Genomic DNA, 16,930 nt, shown 5'->3' with positions numbered 1-16,930 from the left:
GTTATTCGAGCTTCTGATGAGGTCATATTGAAGGTGTTGCCATTGTGAGACGTGAGACAAATGCCATGGAAGAGAACCGTTAGGATTGTCATGTCCTATTGATCGCGGCGAAGCTGAAATCAGATAAATGTAAATAGAGAAAATGAGATGATATTTCATTGTCTGCCAGACTATTGTGTGAAATTATATGGAATCCAATGTTGCCTAAATGGTCTCATTAATCAGTGTCTCAGGTTTCCAATGCTCTTTTGGAGCCCCCCCCCCGAGGAGAGAGCTGATTAAACAGTGAAACACACATATTGTTCCTTCCTGCAGTCGTTCCTTGGAGGACTAACTCAATCCTGCAAATAAATTCCCAGATAATTATAAAAGCGTACTTTCACTGTGAGGTCCACGTGTGCCTGCAATTAAGTATGTTGAGTCTAATGTACGTCATATAAAAATGACGACGTCGGACAGACGTTGAACCTTGAATGAGTTTCTTTAAAACATATTGTGGGGACAAACTGTTAGATCTGTTCAGTTTGAGGTAGTGCTGAAGAATCAAAGTTTTATATTCATCTTGGGAGAAAAGTGGAATAAAACATCTCAGTTTACACGTTAATTAAATGTAACTTTGGCCGATGGGTTCGAGGCGAATCGGATTTTCGCGATTTTGACGAAAAGAGGCTTACTTTCTCTTTCTGTTGCGACCTGAGGGCAGCTTCTTTTTCCTGCTCCCTCCTTAACATCGTGTCCTTTTCTACCTCGTGTCTCGCCGCGATAGCCGCCTCCAGTTTGGACACTTCCTCCTGCTGGGCCCGCCACTGCTGCAGCTGCACACACACACACACACACACACACACATACGATACACACCGGAGAGGGTTGTTTGTTTTTTTTTTTAATCCATCATCAACCGTCTCGTGAGAAACACAAACGGGGAGAAATTCAGCCGATGCTAAAATGTGTGAAAGGGTTGTTGAAAGCGTGTTTCACGCGCCCGTCCCATCCGGCCCATACGGGCAATTTATGGGTTTCCGCAGAAATCGTCGGAATCGAATCGAAATCCAACTTTCCACCGTGAATCAAATCAAAATACATCAAACTATATCTGGAAAAACCTCAGCTGTCCGCCAAGGTTCTCTTTGGATTCTGACCAAAAATATCTGTTTTCCAGGACAGTTGCCGCTTAACCCGGAAAAGCACGAACACACATTCACGCTCCAAACATACAAGCGCCCGTGCACGCACACACACACACACACATTCACACCCGCTTTGCGAGGGGTAAGCGAGTGAGTGACAGGTTGGTTACGCAGCGGCCTCTCTGCGGTTCGCAGGGTATTAGAGTGATGCATTCCAACCGGGAAGGCAGATTCACAGATCCATCATAGGAGAGCTTAGGAATCCCCGCAGGAATGAACTGCAAATTAAAACAGTCTCACACACATTAGCACCGGCGCTATCATCCAGCCCATCATACTTGATGTCTGCCTGGGAAAAACCTGCAGCTGTGTGTTTGCCTGAAGAGCAAACAGGGAAAGGATCCCGCCAACTCCCTCTATTTATCAACGGAAGTGGAAAATTCAGCAGGGTTTAAAATGTTTTATTTAAAAAAAATCGAATCGGATAAGTTCATTTCATAAAGAATTCATTTTTTGTCGGCTTCACAGAAAATGACCGGACGCGCAATACGTATGAGATAAGGTTCCGATTGATGAACCCATTATCTTATACATCCGATGCGCATCCAATTTTCACAATTTTCCTTAAAATTATGGTGCGTTTAAACCACTGTGAAATAGAGTCATTCATAGCAGACAGTGATATAAGGATTAAATTACACTGAACTGTCCCACGTTATCAACAGACAGGCATTCACTCCGTGTTTGTTGGATATAAAGGTGAAGAAATAGAAAATAAGAATAAATAAAAACCTGGAGAGTTGACCGGCGGGGGAAAAAAAAGGAGACATGCCATCCATCTGTCGATCTCTATTCTATTTCGGTCACGACTTCACTGAATCTGGGTGCAATTTATAGACTGGAGGTGCGGCTGGAGTCTCTGCTGTGACTGTATCCATGTGGTTTCATCTTTTATGCTATAATGAACATTTTTCCTCATCAGCAAAGTGTGTTAAAAATATATGCAACAGCATGTTTGCGGTTTCCCTTAAACCAGGGTGTCAAACGTACGGCCCGCGGGCCGAAACCGGCCCGCCAGGGAGTCTACTCTACTCCGTGGAATAAATCTACAATTTGAAAAAAAATGTTTAAAATAAATAAGCAGTTCCTTACCGCACATGGAAGCAATGCAGCTTCCATGTCTGTAAATAGCTTTTTTAGCAATCGTTGAAAAGGACCTGCTTTTCCGTTGGCCACGGCAACCTCATCAGCAAGACGTGGTTGTCAAAAAAGAGAAAAGTGGACAGAAGTGTAAGGGTTTCCAAGAAAAATGGACCACTTCTTATCTGTTGGTTAATATGAAACCTGTATGCTCGGTGTGGACGCAGCAAGTTTCTTGCACGGCGAACTGAGAAGACAGACCTGAGGCATTGTGTTGTTGAAATTACACTTACTTTTCTTGATGGATCTCAGGTTGTTCGTTATGTACTTTTTAAAGTAACACTTCATTACATCACCTGTTCTCCTTTACATTAAAACAAAAGAAAAATTTGGACTTGGTGTTACTTCTAGGTCAGGGGTCGGCAACCTTTAACACCCAAAGAGCCATTTGGACTCGGTTTCCACAGAAAAGAAAACACTGGGAGCCGCAGTTACTTTTTGATGTCTAAAATAAAGGTACCACTGTATATATAGCTTTTTCATATTTTGCCTACCTGTGATTTAAAGTCTCGACAAATTGACGGCGTCTCGGCGAGTGTGACCTAAAATAATAAATATAATTTCATTTTAATATTTCACAATCTTCCAATTTAGAAATAAAATTAAAAAAAGGAACTAACACAAATAAAATACACTTCAATTAAATACTTATAATTTAGCCGCATACGGCTTCGGAGACGCGGGTTTCCGACCCGTGTTCTAGGTAACTAGTCTCGGCACTTCTGGTATCCGGTGAACCTCCTGCAGGCCTGAAGGAAACCCTTGGAGGACACGGACGCTCCAAACCTTCTCCACCTTGTCCCGAAATTAGTTAGCAAATCCCCCATTTTAGCTTCAAATAATCAGTATAGATAGAAAAACACCCTTAATTTTCAATTTATTTCTGCCAGTAAAACACACAATTATCAAGGATGTGAGCGATGAAAATTTGCCCGGAAGAATTTTTTTTATCGCCTCATGTCAGTCGCGACACCGACATTTCTCAATCTCCGCAACGGAGTCGAGTATTGGTTCTGTGGAAGGAGAGCAAGTAACAATCAAGAAGAGAAAAGATCTTTTCCCGTGGAAAAAGGGAGGGGGGAGAGAAAGCAGGAAAACAAGGACATATAATTGACCTATCCATCAGGCTCCGGTCTGACCCAGATAAGATTGCCGTGGGTTTGATGCCGAGATGCCGGAGTGACTCAGAGGCTCTAACCCACGGCCCGGTGAATTGGTTTGAAAAAGAGACTAATATCGGTTTTCCTACAAAGCAGAAAAAAAAATAAAACTTCACACAGAAATCTGAAAATCATCTTTTTATTGCAGGAATCCGCTGAGAGAATCCAGCGCGTCCTGTGACTTCTAATGATAAACAAGGGTATTTTACGGAGCCGAAGGAAGCGAAATAGCGATGCTCAGCGGAGTCATTTCTCACTGAAATCTAAATTGCGGTGAAATCAAAGAGAAATGGAACGGCGGCCGGTTCGACGGCAGCGTAGAAATATGACAGAGATGTCACAATAACAATAGAACGATAGCCTATTATCTGGCAGCTGCAGCCTGCTCGCAGCCTTTGTTAATATAATTGTTCGGCGATGTCATCTGTCAGGAGGCGTCAGAGGTCTATCGTGACTCTCTACCGCCGGTGTTAATTGACAGACCGCAGATGTATAACGGAGGAACGACGACTCAGATTAGAAGGAAACCCGTGCGAAAAAACAAAAACAAACACGCGAACATAAAAGAGCATCTCCGAGAACGAAAGCCGCAGTCCGGACGAAATGTTATTTATTCGCAATGAACGCGTCGGTCTTTTGTGAAGTTAATAACACGCGAGACAAGAAAAACGTGATTGTTAAAAAAAAAAAAAATCCAGCCATGTGTTTATTGCTGCTGCATTTCAACGGTGAGTTTGAGAAGGATTTTTCCCCGACATCCGTGAAAGGTACGATAAGGGCAGGAAAATTATACACGTGAGCAAATAGCCTCTAAGAGAGTTGTCAGCTGAGACATTTTGTGTTGCCCACACTATTTCCCTACAAGGGCACCCTGAGAGAACACTCATTAATGCAGGAAGTTCATCAGGTCAGGAGCTGATCTGGTATAATGTTTGTTTTCTTCCTAGTAATGATCAAGATATACTCTAAATAAAATCTCTTTTCTTCCGATGTCTCGTTTTTGTGTTTCGTCCCGACATTCTGCCGTCCCCGCGGGCTTATTTACTCATTTAGGAAAACACGGTTGCTCGTCAAAGATGCCTGGGATCGAAGACGAAAAGAAAGCGAATAGAAAGGCTGGAATAAACAATGACGCCAAGAACAATAGCTGCATAATTACAGTAGAAAGGAAGATACAGAACAAACTGATCATTTGAGTTCTTTTGACGATAGCGAAAACGTCTTACCCGCTCTGATATCGACGACTCGCGAAAAGCAGCGTTACGGTACGTCATGTGCGATTTTGAACAAGCGGGCTGTGGAAGAAGGCCGAAAGCCATCTTCCCGAAAAATAAACGAACTCGGGCATTAATTACGCTGGATTTCTTCCAACATCATGTCCCGCAAAACAAGCTGAGTGGGATACATAGCGAGCAAACTGCCGCTGACCAAAACAATTCAAAATACGCCAGAAAAGCATGGTCTCTAGTGGGCTTTCTGCTTTATCAATAAAAAACATTCTTTACTATTTATTAACTTCCACGCTGATTGTTACTATGGAGACATTTCCCTTGTAAATCATTAAACAAACAGCATTCTGAAGTCGGGTGTTGCCCATAACTAACGAAAATATGTAGTGGGATGTAACGAAAATAAGGAAAACGGTAAACAATAAATGCGATGGGTTTGAAAAGTCAGTCAAAAAGTACCGTAAAGAAAAAAAATTGTAAGATAAACTTTATCGATCCCCATAGGGGAAATTCCTTTGTCACAGCAGCGTAACAGTGATAATGCGAAATACTGAAAAAGTCAAATAAATATGAAAATAAATAGAGAGACAGAAGACAGACAATAGCAAGACACCCACGAATAATAGACAGCAGCAACAACACACCATCAGAGACAATAATAATAATAATAATAATAATAATGGTATAATTATGCAATATGTTTGCTCTGGGCATTGAAGTTGAAAAATGTATAAAACTCTTGGCTAATTTGTTCATGCCGCGAACCGTCAATAACAAAGTGTTTCTTCGACTGCAGGATATTTACATCTGATGACAGACGTCATCGCAAGAATGGCGGCTGAATGTGTGTGTTGACGTGGGTTAGTCAAAAGCATGTTTTGAATTAAAGAGATTATATTTTTGATCATGTTACTTGCTTGTGTCATAGAAGGTGAATATCAGAAAGCACACCGGCAGATTATGGGACAGAAACCGTCTTTCTGAATATTTGACACAAAAGGCCACCAGTAAGAGTCCGCATAACTGCAAAACATTCGGCGTACGTGCGCTGCATTTTAACAATTCAGAAAACACGGATCCAATTTCGACACTCGGCTGTAACATCTACTGTGAGGCAGACCAACTGATAAGATTTTTTTTTTTTTTTTTTTTTGAAAATAACAGGAAGGGGAGCCAAATAGTGTGTATTTTGCAATGTTACGGGTTTGTTTTTTTTTTTTCAGTAAACACCACACGGCTTGACAGAATTATGGGAGAGAGCGGGTGCTATATTTACAGTGGCATGATTCACTTTTGGGGGGAAAATTATGTTTTGGTTGCTGAAATGCACTTTGCACTTTAACTGATTTTCTTAGCTATGTGTTTCAAGCACCCACTGTGTGAGGAGTTATGAAGACGGGGACGTGCCGTTGCGGCAATTGTAAAAATACAAGAAATAGCTGCGTTATTGATTGGGGAAATGGAGAGGTCTTTCGAGCACTGTACATAGATGTAAACTCATTTTTGGCTCATAACTCATGAAAAATAAGACATTACCAAGTGCATGTAATGGAAAATAATGATGTTACAGTGGACGAGACCTAAATACGTTGTTTAGCCCGACCTTGAATCCAATAAAAGCGTTGTTAGACGGGCAGCTTTGCTCCAATCGAACGTCAGTTCTGTAACTACCGCTACTATATTAACCTGCAGATGCAATACATGAAATGAAAAGAGAATAAAACGAGTGCTGTCCAAAGCGGTGTACGCAGCTCGGTAGATTCAAATAAAAGAGTTCCTTAGGTCAGAGGAAGCAACGGTGGAAAACAAAGCATTTTCAGAGCCAGATGCTACCAGAGCAGAATCCATCTTCTCCTGCCACTCTGTTGCTGTGCACGAACGATAAGGGCAGAGAAAATAAAGATTCGATGCAAACAGGCATCCATCTGAGCCCCCCTCCAAACCCAAATATGTGTACACGGCTGCATCAACAATATATGACAGTGTGAAAAAAAGCCAAGGGAATGAAAATGCCAACGTGTTCTTATTTGCCTGGCTGACTCAAACTCATTACATTTATGAGGCTTACCAAATTTACTGGAAGTCAAAATCTATTACTGTTTTCGAAATGCATTAAGAAAATGCTTGCAGAGATGTACTTGTATCCTTAGAAATATAAAAAGGTATTCCATCATTTCTACTATCTAGAACGTCCCCCCCCACACACACATTACATTAGACTGCCATATAGTCCTTGCTAGTTTATGTGAAGACGGTCCTTTGTGTCAAAACAAAACTTAAAATGATCGCTGTCCATAAATATAATTTATAATTACTTAAAAAGGTGAAGTATGATCAGCTTAAAAACACACCAAAAAAAAACACATATGCTAAATAGAAATTAAAACATGTACCAAAAGAGGATATCTAGCTTCTCCCTTCATGTCTCTGGAAGACCGGAGGAGAACCTGCAGGGTAAATCTGGTAAGATCCCACATTTCTCAAAAAACAGAAATGTGTCTGTCGGAGGGAAGGTTGTTTAGCTCGGGGTTCATTCTGTGACATTTCAAGATACTCTGCTTTAGGATACGTCGCGGATACGTTGTGTCTGAGGTTTACTTCCTGAAAAGATGCAACATATCGTGGCTTCGTTGCAATGTTTTGTTGATGTGCAATCTATCGTACGTCTGTGGTTGTACAAAGTGTAAAACCCCATGAGCGAAACTGTAATTTATACTAAAATCAGATTAGCGAGCCTAAAATAAAAGAGGTGTGTCTCATTCGATACATACATATCACTGAGTTAACCCTCATATTATGTTAAGGGTCAATTTGACCCTTAACATAATATGAGGGTTAATAAAAGATTCTGTTGCTGTTGTTGTTGTATGTCATATCTAATTAATAAAAGCAACCAATTGATCAACTCAAATGACCATGAATAATAAACACTTCATATTAAAGTAGCAGAAAAGTTGGTTTACATTCAAAAGCAATGTTAGATGGAAAACAAAAAAAAAAATGTTTCTTACATGCACATGCTATTAAATATCTAACAATCCCGTCTTTGCAACAGCGATTGTTTAGTTTTCTTCCGCAGTATTTGGAAGCAAAGGGGAGGCAGATGTCCGTGATTAAGCATTACGTAAGCCATAGTTTTGGACTCTGCGGTGTGGAAAAGATTCAAGGAGGAAAAACATCTTAACACCATCGGACTTAAAGAACAAATAACAAACATTACTGCAGGATATCTCTTACTTACGCCGTTAGTTGACAAAACTACACGTAGGCCTCTCGGTCTGTTGTTATCCGATCAGACGCGAGAATTAAGCACCATTTTTCAAGTGCTTGACAAGCAAAACAAATTAAATTCATACAGCGGGGAATCAATCAATCATCAATCATTACTTTACAAGAGTAGCTCTCTGGTTGTTTGAGCGTGAACAAGCGTTCCTTGGAGACAGTGACATCATGTTCGCAAGATTCTGTCTAGTCGCTCGTTCTTATTAACCGCCCGTCCCGAGCGGCGGCGGGAGTTCACGACGCTGTCGGGCGGCGTGTTATTCGGCCTTGTCGGATGATACACGAGCTGACACCTGCGCGTCCGGTCCCGCGTACATCTCTCGCGTCTCCTCTCGAGTCGGAGTTTCTCCTCCGAGGTTTTGCACGTCACGCTTAATGTCCCAAACCCGGTTCGATTAAATAGTAGATTTATAGCCTTATAGGTAACACATGATGGGGAAAAGACCACAGACACCTCCTCGCACAGCCAAAAGAAAGGTAGTTATTCACCCATTTCTCGATTAAATCTAAGTTGCAGGCGTGGAACTGTGCTCGCCAACGTAAAAAGGACCATCTCACAGAGTTGTTAAGTTCCTGAGATGTGTCAGATCTCCCAAAGTGCAGGTGTACCGGCTACTAACCTTGTTTTTGAGATGCGAGCAGATGTCCTGCTGGTGTCGGCGGTCTCTGTGGAGCTCCAGCTCCTCCTGGTGGGCAATCCTCGCTTCCTGCAGGGTGACCAAGGCTTTAGCCAGCAGGTCCTCCTGGTCTCGCTGCCACTGCTGGGTGACCGCGCTCATCTGCGCTTGTGTGAAACGCTGCCCGTCCCATTCACGTTCGTGCTCGCTCTTGAGGGACACGGAAGGCAGAGGTGTTGGTTGCGCGGTCATACGGGCGACGACACCAAACATTTGAAAAATACGATACATCAACCGGTGAGTGATGGAGGACGAGTAAACAAACCGAGAAAAGCCATTGTGCTAGACGAGAAACATCCCGACTCGAATGTGAGGACTCGCAAAGACAAATTAAATAATAATCCTACATGATAGACTTATGCAATAACGGCAGCAAGACTGCAGAGACATTTTTTTTTTTTTTAGTCAGATCTTGCCGTTTCAGTGTATAAAATGATCCCCTCTCTTCTGGCCGAAAAAAAAATGTCCTGAAGGAAAACAGTTCCTTTCTGTGTGAGGGCTGCCGTAAGCTATTCATCATTGTGTCAGCGCTCACAGAGGCTGCATCACTTGGCTGCCTCGATGGAACAGAGGGAATGATATTCATCTATGGGCTAATAGCAGCTAACTGATGGTGGGAAGGCATTTGACGGCTGACCGGTTTTACTGAAAATGAGTGAGCTGACAGGCCTGCCGATGGAACAGAAGTGCCAAAGGCGGTGAAGCAAATCTTGTTTATTAATGCAAAACTGTAGAACTTGAGGAAGATCCGCCCCTTGCTCCTCACTCTCCGCGATGAGCCTCGCCGTCTTCGTGACATTTCGGCTTAAGGGTTTGCATCTGGCGTCGCTACCCCGCTGCAGCCGTGCACGCGTACGACGTTGATACTCTATTTGGGGAGACATCTGCCACGCTTTGTACGCAGTGTACATTTAAAGCGTCTGTAAGGAAAGACGTCTTCATAAAAACTGACCCGTACATCGGTGAGAGATATAAAACGGTTTCCTGATCTAGTCAGACCAAGTAAGAGGTATAAATTGTTTTCACCACGGATGTACGGCATCACGGGCGGGGGGGGGGTTACTATGAAGTCCCTGCAGCCATAAGGCCATAAGGGCCACGGATAGGTCACGCAAGTCATTATAGGCTATAAGTAGCCGCGTCCAGCAGGGGGGGATCTCCACGCTCAGCCTGATGAAGCACCGCGAGGAATGAATTCAATTATTCAAAAGCATTAAAAAGAAAAATATACTGCGCACGTCTACCTGTATAAGATGTAGCATTCTGCAGAGACATTCATGTGTTCATGAATCGCAAAAAAAAAAAAAGCAAATATTAGAAATTATTTTATTGTAATGCTGGGATTAAGCAAGAGATGCACGCTTTTTTTTCTTTATTTTGGAAAGATTCCTGTAAAATCTTGTTACCGCTGAAAGCGTTTGAAAAAGCTTTCCCCAGCTGTCTCTGCACAAATGGGAAGGATATAAAATGTATGCCTGGCCTTTCAAACGGTGACGCGACATTAGACCTTCAATTTCGGTCTGTCTTACGAAATGATAACGGACGGCGCCGTTTGTATCTCGCTTCAAAATCAAAAATACCGTTAAACAGGTAAGGCTTTTTATTTGGAACGAGCTCGGGTACGAGGAGGCCCGTTTCAGCTGGGACCGCGTTGTTTGCGCGGCTGGATGCTAATCAATGACACGCTTGTTGGTTTTCTGATACTGAATTTTTAAAGAAACAAAAAAAAGATATCCCAGAACAGTATTCAAGCACTTTGTTTTTCATCAGCGGGGGTTTCAGCGAACCAATTTGCAGTTCATACTAATTTCGCATCGAGCACAAGCCGCCTTAATTATCGGCATTTATGACGAGCTGAATTGCGTGGAGTCAGCGTTGCATCTTATCAGGAACTCTTGTTTAAGCAAGAGAAGCGTCTTTCTCCCCCCCCCTCCCGCTCGAACCCCCCAAAGCTGAGCGATCACAGCTCTAAACGCGGCGCCCAGCAGGAACCGATGCGAGGATGGGTCTCCGAGCGCAGGGCGGGAGAGGAGAGAAGGGCCGCTTGTTGTCATGGTGAAGCTAAGCGGCTGTCTGAGCGAGCCGTCCGTAGTCTGTGACACGGCAAATCCCGTGGCGTGCTGAGCAGATCATTGTCCGGGCTTATCTGTCTTCTCGGTTCAGGGCGCTGAGCTACATTGATCAGGGGCTGACGCTGCGGGGAGGCTTCAAAACTGGGAAGGAGAGCTCCGTTTTTAAGCGGGTGTCAGTATCTATGTTTTTGCGCGCGGTCAAATCAAGGGAGGAAATTAAAAGGGCACTCGGCTACCCGGTCCGATCCGGCGAGCCGGCTTCTCCAAACGCTGTCCGCCGATTCCCTGGGGGATAAATCTTACCGAAGAGAAGGGCACTTAATGTCTGACTCCTCGGCGGTCAGCAGACTGTGCTTGCTTTCCATTGTGAAGACGAGTAAACGTCTCCTGAAAGAGAGCATAGCTCTCACTGAGACCTCAAGGATAAATAAAGGCGCTAAAAGAGACTTTCCACATTGAGTGTGTACATGTGACGAGTGTATATTTACACCGTTGTGGAAAGCGACTTTGTACATTTACAACAAGTACCGTACTTGAGGGAAATTTGAGCTTCTTTTTCTTTGCTTTGTTATTTCTTTTTTACACTTCTCTCATACCTTTACTCCGCAGCGTTCATCTGAAATCTGCAGGTACGATTTAAACCCAATAGGTCTGAAAGTACACTTATTTCCTGTGTTAAATGATTTTTTTTTAATTAAAAATGCTCTTGTATTGCCACCAGGCTGCAGACTCGCTTGGATAAAAAGATTGCTATTGCTTAAAAAAATCATTAATATTACCTTAATCTTTAACCTCTACAGCGGTATATGCATAACGGAAAGTAATTTACTGGCAAAATGAATCCCAAAAAGATCTTACACATTGAGAAGGATAATCATTACTACTTTCATTTTTCTAAACGACAAAAAAAAAAAAAAAAAATCATATTTTGACCAAAGTGAAGTTTTGAAAGCTGGGCTTTTATTTGTATTTAAGATCCTTTCACTGGCTCGTATTCACCCTTTTACTGAAATCTCTGATTAATTCAACCATCAGTGCACATCATGTGCAAAAAAAAAAAAAAAAAAAAGAAGAGAATATTATTGTTGGTTGAAAAACTGAATGAAACGTGTTTTTTCTTTCTTATATTACCAGCTCTTGCCGAGTTTTCTGAGGGAAGAGTCTTTGAAGCATGTCCATGCACAGTGCTCTGTGGTCCGGTATGTCATGAGTGTACTGAGACAATACGAACTGGAACCGTAGGTGGTCATCTGCATTCCAGCCACAGGATCTGGACCGGAATCAAAAGGCAATACATCCCATAAACCATCAGAGCAAAGCGCTCCTGGTGTCTATTTGTAAATTGTACGTCATCGGTAAAAACAAACATCAGGTAGTTATGAGAGGTCTTTCTGAAAGTGATACCATCAACTTCCAACTGAGTGGAAGCAGGTGACAGAAGGACAGGGACTCGATATGCCTCAGAATCCACCGCAGAGCATTATATTCTTTATCTTGGACAATGTTGTGTATGTCTTTGTCAAAAAAAAAACAAACAAAAAAAAAACCTCACTAACCCAAGCTTACTGTTCTGTATATTTCCTGTGCATCTTGTATTTGCAAGTGTATTTGCAGTCCCTATGTCCTCTATTGTAAGTCGCTTTGGATAAAAGCGTCTGCCAAATGCAATGTAATGTAATGTAATGTAATCTTGATGTGCAAAACTACAAACGTGTCCCCGTCTGTCTTGCTCGGAGAGAAAACAGAGAACAATTCTGTCTCTTACAAGAATAGGCCAGGGTCAGTCAGCGAGGGACTTTTTGCCGGAGAGAGCGCTCGAATCGTAAGATGTGAGTAAATAGACGGATGAAAAACAAACAAACGGGAAAAGTCAGACCTTTTAAAACTTTGGGCCTACTTGTCAATTCTTTGCAGTTGCGCTTGAAGATTTTGCAGCCTGCTCTGGTACCTCTCTGACAGGGCCTGGAAGGCCTCGATCAGAGAGATTTTCAGCTCCGGGAAGGGGCAGTCTGACTCCAAAACCTCCTCTGGAACACTCTCTGCTGCTGGCAGCTGATCTGATACAAGATATTGCTGTGAAGAACAACATTTTTTTGGATTATTCTTTGCGACCTAGCGTGGCGATCGCTCGTTCGGACGCTCGTACGGGGATTGGTGAGAACTATTTGATTTGCTAGGACGCGAAAGGCTGAGAAACCTGCCTCGACGTCAAGGGCCGTGACGTCGTCTTCCAAAGTCGCGCGCTCAGCTTGGAGTTTTGCGGTTATCCTGTCTTGCTGGTCCTTCACAAAATGTATCTGTTGGATAAAAAAGGTCTTTAAAAAGGCACATTTTGATGTAGTCTGACACTATAGAAATGAAGCCGTCTTTGGGGGAATTCCAAAATCAAACATTTTCGAGGAAAATAATCATTAAGGCCATGATGGGATTCAGCAGGGGGTTATAAATGTTGGTGTAAACATACAAAGCTCTGCAAGCAAACATAAAAATATCTTTTTGTGGCAATTTGTGACAAATCTAGCAACTTCAAGCCCTCAAGCTGAATTTGAAGCAATTCCAGTGACTCATTGAGAATTTTACCTTCAAATTTTTGTTTGAGGACCCCTGCTGTAAATGTAATAGTTTCAATAATAGCCAGAAAAGCTCTACTGAGAGATGTTATCAAGTCTGAAAATGTGTAGAAAGCTGTGATGGATGACAGGCGCTCATTCAAGAAATACAACAAGCTGTTCACGAGGCAACTATCGAACAAACACAAAACACACCATTAAGTAAACAATCTGTTCCTCAAAAAACAAACTTGAGTCGTCCCCCCCCCCCGCCTAAGCTGCAGAATAACAACAGAGTGACAAGCGCAAACAAAACGACAATGAAAGGATACGCGAGAGAATAAATTGTCCTCAGAAACTGTGCGAAGCAAGTACCGACACGTGGTTTACCGAAGGGAACGTGAGATCGGGTATTTTGGACCAGACTGAAGGGCTCTGAATGGCCATATCTGGTCAGAAGTGACTCCGCTCTCAGGTTCTGCTTCCCAATATGAGCTCCGTCCTGCTGATATGCAATATGTTCCCGGTGACAGGCGTAAGCATTAGGGTTGAAAAAACATTTAAGGACAGAACCGGGCATTTGAATTGAGCATGAAAATAAATCAACGCTTTTTCCCCCCCGAAACAAATTTTGAAATTCAAACGAGCTAAAGACGAGTTGTTTCCCCGCGATCTTTACATAGGACGTGTTCCATCTTCCCCGGATTGCCTCGAATGTAAAGCGGATTTTTCGACACCAAACCGTTTCCCCCTCGCAAAATGCGATGTCAGCTATATTTCGCATTTATCTGTCGCTACGGCTTCCGCAGCCAGTGTCGGTTAATGTTAATGTGCGGTGCGAACGAATACAGCGCGCACTCACACAACGTGACATTTGAGATTCACTACATCGTAAAGACCCGTGTTCTTACGGCTGATAACTTCATATTGTGCCGAGGCGATTCATCACAGAACGGCATCGGTATTTCTCGAGATAGTAAGATAGGGCGTTGTAACATAAGCGGGAAATATGCATTTGCAACAAAAGGGGTATGGGATTGAGGACAGACCGCAATAACTCCATCTCTCAGCAAGGAAAGGACCACACCGGGATCCTAGAGAGGATTTGAGAGATAAAGAATACCATTACACCTGTTCCCCAGATAGGCCATGTGAAGGCTGCCTGGATGAGCTGGAGTCAGGGTTGGAAAAACTTTGTGTGTTACGTAAAAATTGGAAAATAATCTTATTCCTTAATCTAGATAAACTACGTGATCTCATTAATATTTACCCAAAGCTAAAGGAAAATGTTCTGGAATTTCATTTCCACACGTGAATATTTACCAACTCCAACTCTTTTCATGCGCGTTTGCACCCATCGGTGGTGACCAATAAAGGTTTAAAATTAAAAGAGAACCCCCGAGGAGCAAATATTCATTTATTTCTTAAATGGACATGAAACAAAAACAAAGACGAAGATAAAAAAAAGGAAAAAAAAAAGAAAAACTGGAATCACGGCCGGGTGAATTTGATTCTACTTTGCCCAAGCATTCAGGTGGGTAAAGGCTGTGGGCCAGGAGGAGAAGAGGGGGGTCATGGGAAAGAAATAAGCATGAGTGAGCCACACAGAGAAGACAAAATGTCTGGCAGGCAGTTCATTCCAAGTATGGTCTGTTTTTTAAGAACCCCCCGCTTACTTCTTAATCTTTCCATTCTTCTTCGGAGCTTGCAAAAAGCCCCCTCTCGAGTCAAAAGCAAAATTGGTGACTTAGGGACTGGAGCCGGCTAAGAGATGAATAAAACGCGGCGCGATGCGGACTTAAATCTTTGGGTGAACGAGCCGGAGTCTAGTTTCCCCCAAAAGTCAGTTGGCGGTTCATGGCATATTTTTGATGACGTTTATGTAGCTGTAACAATTAAATGAGGTTATCAAGGTAAGCTTTTCCTTCCAAAGTGAGCGACCGGACGCACAAAAGCCAAAGAGAGACAAAATATTGGACTAATAAAAGAAATAGATATCACTTATTATCTATACCAGTGTTCCCCAACCTTTTTTGAGCCACGGCACATATTTTACATCAGAAAAATCACACGGCACACCACCAAATAAATATGTCAAAAAACATTTTTGAACGAATTAGAATGAAACCGTAGTCTCAATTTACTTAGTGTGAAATCTAATATATCTAATATCTGTAGATTCATCAAGTTGCAATGCAAATTTCACACTGATGTGCAACTTTTCCAGAACACTTTTTTGCAATCTCCGAAGACATGTCATCAATATGTCTGAAAATAGGATTATTTGAGAGAACTCTGGCTATTTCTTTATCAACGCCAGAGCCGAGCATTTCTTCTACAATGATATTTTTCGGCAGGTAGTATTAATGTTTTACCACGATGTGTGGCTGTTAGGATTTAGAGATGAGTTCAGCAACTTTATAGCAGCTTTCACCGCTTTCTCACTCGTCTTGGTAGTTTTCAACAATGCTGCCTGTTTGTTTACGCAGATACAAGTACTTTTTATTTCAAAAATGTATCACGCAAAGCGTCACTGATCACTCTGATACACAGATGCACAGGTTAATTCACTACCCGTTGCCATGGAATGTGCACGCTGCACACATAGACATAGGAAGACACATTATTTGCGTAAAATAAATAATTTTCTGTCTTATCAGGTGAAAGTGGGCATTTTTCCACGACACACCTGACGATCTCTCACGGCACGCTAATGTGCCGCGGCACAGCGGTTGGGAAACACTGATCCATACTACTCGTGCTATGCAGCAGTGCGTGTGTGCAAGTGTGTATGGCGTATATGCATTTGTATTACATGTATAAAATAAATGTACCTGTTGTTGCACGTCTTCCCATTGAAGAGGAGGGCCGTCGGTGTGCTGATGTCGCATTTCAGTCAGTCTGAAGCGCAGGTCTTCCCTGAGCTCATACACCGGCTCTACGGTGGCTACCCGAAATTCTGCCCGCTCTGCATCCAGGAACAGCTCTTCACGTAGCCAAGCCAGGGCACACATTAGTAAATGAGTATGAAAAGAAGATACGAATTGCGATAACGACATTTTATTTTACCGTAATCTTGCAGCGAGGAGATGATATTATCTATCGTGGAATTCGGCCTGATCGGCTCCAGGAAATCACGCATTTCATTCTCAGCCTTCTCTCTGTGCAATAAGAAGAAATAATTGCATTAAATATCAGTTGAAAAAACCATAACTGTGGGCTTCTATGTTTTTTTTTTTTCATAATGCCTGATGTATGGAGTAAAAGCTGTGACATTAATGATTCACAAACCACAGCCATACCAATGGCTGCAGTGTAACAAGGTTTTCCAGCAGTTTCATTCTGTTGCCTCGTTATAAAAGAAAGCAAAAATGAGCATATTCTCTTATGCCTCTTTTGTTTCCTGCAGATGGAAGAAAGTCAGGCAAAGGTCAAAAAAATGCACAAAGGTTACGAAAATGTCACTTTTTGAACCTTCGGTTGATCAATTAGTTATAAAGCTAATGAAGTCCAGCAACTACATCCGACCCAATGTCCTTGGGATGTGACCTCCCCTCCCCGCCCTGCACGTACTGACTCATAACAGACGAGCGAACAAACAGCGCTTTTGAAAAGAACAAGAATCTCTTATTGA

The 16,930-nt window shown here is 42.5% G+C and overlaps 1 protein-coding gene across 3 annotated transcripts in view; it reads right to left on the bottom strand.

The window, feature by feature from the left end:
* The window catches only part of LOC147235054 (coiled-coil domain-containing protein 148-like), a 30,464-nt gene that overhangs the window by 5,961 nt on the left and 7,573 nt on the right, over positions 1-16,930 (bottom strand). For all 3 annotated transcript variants that reach the window (XR_015106073.1, XM_086145861.1, XM_086145860.1), the window contains 7 exons: positions 16,366-16,457; positions 16,131-16,282; positions 12,949-13,044; positions 12,645-12,820; positions 11,879-12,017; positions 8,619-8,825; positions 675-815 (listed from right to left, as the gene is read on the bottom strand). Coding sequence is in view for 2 of the 3 variants with exons in the window: in XM_086145861.1 (XP_086001987.1) it covers positions 675-815; positions 8,619-8,825; positions 11,879-12,017; positions 12,645-12,820; positions 12,949-13,044; positions 16,131-16,282; positions 16,366-16,457 (1,003 nt within the window). In the remaining variant the exon portion in view is untranslated. The remainder of the gene's footprint in view (positions 1-674; positions 816-8,618; positions 8,826-11,878; positions 12,018-12,644; positions 12,821-12,948; positions 13,045-16,130; positions 16,283-16,365; positions 16,458-16,930) is intronic.

The sequence above is a fragment of the Fistularia commersonii genome, chromosome 4 (genome assembly GCF_037954325.1).
Source record: "Fistularia commersonii isolate RoL2024-O1a breed Wild chromosome 4, RoL_Fcom_v1.0, whole genome shotgun sequence".
In the NCBI taxonomy this organism is placed as follows: domain Eukaryota; kingdom Metazoa; phylum Chordata; class Actinopteri; order Syngnathiformes; family Fistulariidae; genus Fistularia; species Fistularia commersonii.
This window is presented reverse-complemented; position numbering and strand designations above follow the sequence as displayed.